Source organism: Limulus polyphemus, unplaced genomic scaffold (assembly GCF_000517525.1).
Source record: "Limulus polyphemus unplaced genomic scaffold, Limulus_polyphemus-2.1.2 Scaffold150, whole genome shotgun sequence".
Classification (NCBI taxonomy): Eukaryota; Metazoa; Arthropoda; class Merostomata; order Xiphosura; family Limulidae; genus Limulus; species Limulus polyphemus.
Genome location: NW_013665760.1, coordinates 177741 through 180701, shown reverse-complemented (window position 1 = coordinate 180701; position 2961 = coordinate 177741). Strand labels below are relative to the sequence as shown.

The window sequence follows — 2961 nt, the reverse complement described above, 5'->3', positions numbered from 1 at the left end:
ATGGGATAGCTTCCATACATTTGTTTTTATCATCCATATATTTATCATTTGATAGCTTCCATACATTTGTCTTTACCCTCCATATGTTTTCAATGGGATAGCTTCCATACATTTGTTTTTATCATCCATATATTTATCATTTGATAGCTTCCATACATTTGTCTTTACCCTCCATATGTTTACAATGGGATAGCTTCCATACATTTGTCATACGACATCTTCTATACATTTATCTTTAGCTTCCTTACATTTATCATGTGACGGGTTCCATATATTTATTATATAGTCCTCTCCCCCAGTGGCACAGCGGTATGTCTGCGAACTTACAACGCTAGAAACCGGGTTTCGATACCCATGGTGGGCAGAGCACAGATAGTCCATTGTGTAGCTTTGTGCTTCACTTCAAACAAACAAAATTTATTATATAATATCTGACAGGCATAGCAAATGTTTATAGTGTGATTATTTTTTTATATTCCATATAATGTCTTTCATATTTATTGTGAATTAAGTTTATTAGTTTTTAAAAAAAACATACATTTATGTATAAAATTAATTATAGGTTAGATACAAGTATTATATTTCAGACATTTATTTTGTAAGTTATATCATAAACACATACCCTTATCTTTGAGTATATTTCATGAAATTTATACACTTTCGCTGTTCAATGTTTGACAAAGTATTTCAATATTATATATATATAAATAATGATGCAATTTCTTACAGAATCACTAACAGACAACGTGGAAAAGGAGCGGAACACCAGAAATGAAATAGAAAAAAAAATCCAAGGTTCGAAATGATATTTAATCATTTGTTTAGGTTTGTGAGCCAAGGTCTGTAACTCAAAAACAACAATGTTCAGTTTTTTACTAATATACGGATTTCTAAATAAGTTTGTTGACTGGTGTACACTATTGTAGATGAGCTTTTAAGTTCGGGCAGACCCAGATCTATCGTATTTTAAGATATATTCAAAACGTTCTTTCGATATCTATATTATTTCTAGAGATGTAAGCATATGATTTGCTTGTCAATCAGAATGTACTTAATCTAATAAAAGTTGGCATAGCCATTATGTGAGTCTTTGATTGATTTATATCAGCTAAAGTTGGTTTTCCTTTCCGTAAATTATTAAGGAGATCGGTGCTACATATTTTTAATTTCATGGCTTGTTTATCAACTCACATAAAATAGGCAGGAAGTAATTATATCTAATTTACTAAAAACGTTTTCTCCTAGATTCATCTGTCCCCATATCAGTTGGTGTGCCCTAAAGAACATGAACCCAGTGAAATCCTGGTCTTCTTTAGAGAAACAGAATTTAGAGAAATTCAGCACGTTGGTGGAATTTTAAAAATAATAAAAATTCAATATTTTTTTGCTGGCAAAAAATTTATGCGAATTCTTCTTATGAAGGGGAGAAATTTAATAAACTGAACTTAATAACGAAATATTGTAGGAATGTTTAACGTGTGTTTCAGATTGGAAATTTTTTTAAATTATATAAACTGTCATTTGTAAAACCAGTAAAAAAATCAAATTGTTTCAGACAAATCCCATAACCAGTATTAGAAAAAAAATCACTGTGTTTCATTAAGGAAGAATAAAAGAGCAAGTGTTTCAGACAAATCACTGTGTTTCATTAAGGAAGAATAAAAGAGCAAGTGTTTCAGACAAATCACTGTGTTTCATTAAGGAAGAATAAAATAAAAAGAAGCAAGTGTTTCAGACAGAAATAATCTAAAATTCCCATAAGCTGTTTTTAAGAAAGAAAAAAAGAAAATTCCCGAAACACGATTTGTAGAACTTTAATATTTTTCCATATATGTATGTATATAGAGCGAATAAAAACAAGCCCAGGAAAAATATATCTTCGAAAGAAATAATGTTGAAAAAATCCTGGTAACCTGAGTTTCAATAAGTAATAATTCGAAAATTTTAAATCTTCCCCGAAAATAAGCAAAACAATCTAATAAATAAAGAAACTGTAAAAAAAAAATACCAAAGTTTCATTCAGAGCAACTCAGAAATGTTTTTTTCAGTGAAAAGAAATAAAATAAAAAAACCGAAAAATGTGATTCTCGAAGGAAGAAAGATTCCAGAAAATCCGATAAGACTAAAAAGACAAAGTCATATTGATATCGAAAGTATGCGAAGAACGCTAATGAAGTCTATTATTATTCAGAATGATAGATTCAAGAAAATGTAAACATACGAGCATGAAAAATACACAAATACATAATAAAATGTACCTCAGAAAAAACAAAACAAAACTGGCATTTATGTTACCTCACTAAAACATATTCCAAAAGAAAAGATCTTAGGAAACTGATAACACTTTTATAACCGAAAGATAAAAAAAAAGATATTAGGGGTGTTACTTACTGCTGTACAGAAAAGCAAATAAAATGAAATTTTTGTAGTTATGTTTGTTAATAAACTGAAGATTTTCTCATAAATCCTCCATGGACCATTTTACAGCAAAACGAACTTAAATCACGTGATGATATGCTTTGTCGGACATGTAAAACATTGTGAAAATCTTTACGTGAACGTTTGATTGTTTTGTTGTGATGAGACAATTTACGAAGCTACCTGGACTTTTAACCATCTTATCGTAATAGGACACTTGATACGTAGACTTTTAACCATCTTGTGGTAATAGGACACTTGATACGTAGACTTTTAACCATCTTGTGGTAATAGGACACTTGATACGTAGACTCTTAATAGGTAATGTGGTAATAAGACATTTGATACGTAGACTCTTAATAGGTAATGTGGTAATAGGACACTTAATACGTAGACTTTTAACCATCTTGTTGTAATAGGACACTTGATACGTAGACTTTTAACCATCTTGTGGTAAAAGGACACTTGATACGTAGACTTTTAACCATCATGTTGTAATAGGACACTTGATACGTAGACTTTTAACCATCCTGTCGTAATAAG

General features: G+C 30.1%; 1 protein-coding gene across 7 annotated transcripts in view; it reads left to right on the top strand.

The window, feature by feature from the left end:
- LOC106475810 (dachshund homolog 1-like) overlaps positions 1-1614 on the top strand; it is a 60076-nt gene extending 58462 nt beyond the window's left edge. For 3 of the 7 annotated variants that reach the window (XM_022380995.1, XM_022381004.1, XM_022380999.1), the window contains 2 exons: positions 730-795; positions 1246-1614. In XM_022380995.1, coding sequence (XP_022236703.1) covers positions 730-795; positions 1246-1280 — 101 coding nt within the window. In that variant the 3' untranslated portion in view covers positions 1281-1614. The remainder of the gene's footprint in view (positions 1-729; positions 796-1245) is intronic. The other 4 variants (XM_022381008.1, XM_013936488.2, XM_022381014.1 and 1 more) reach the window with 2 other exon arrangements.
- The last annotated feature ends 1347 nt before the right edge of the window (positions 1615-2961 follow it).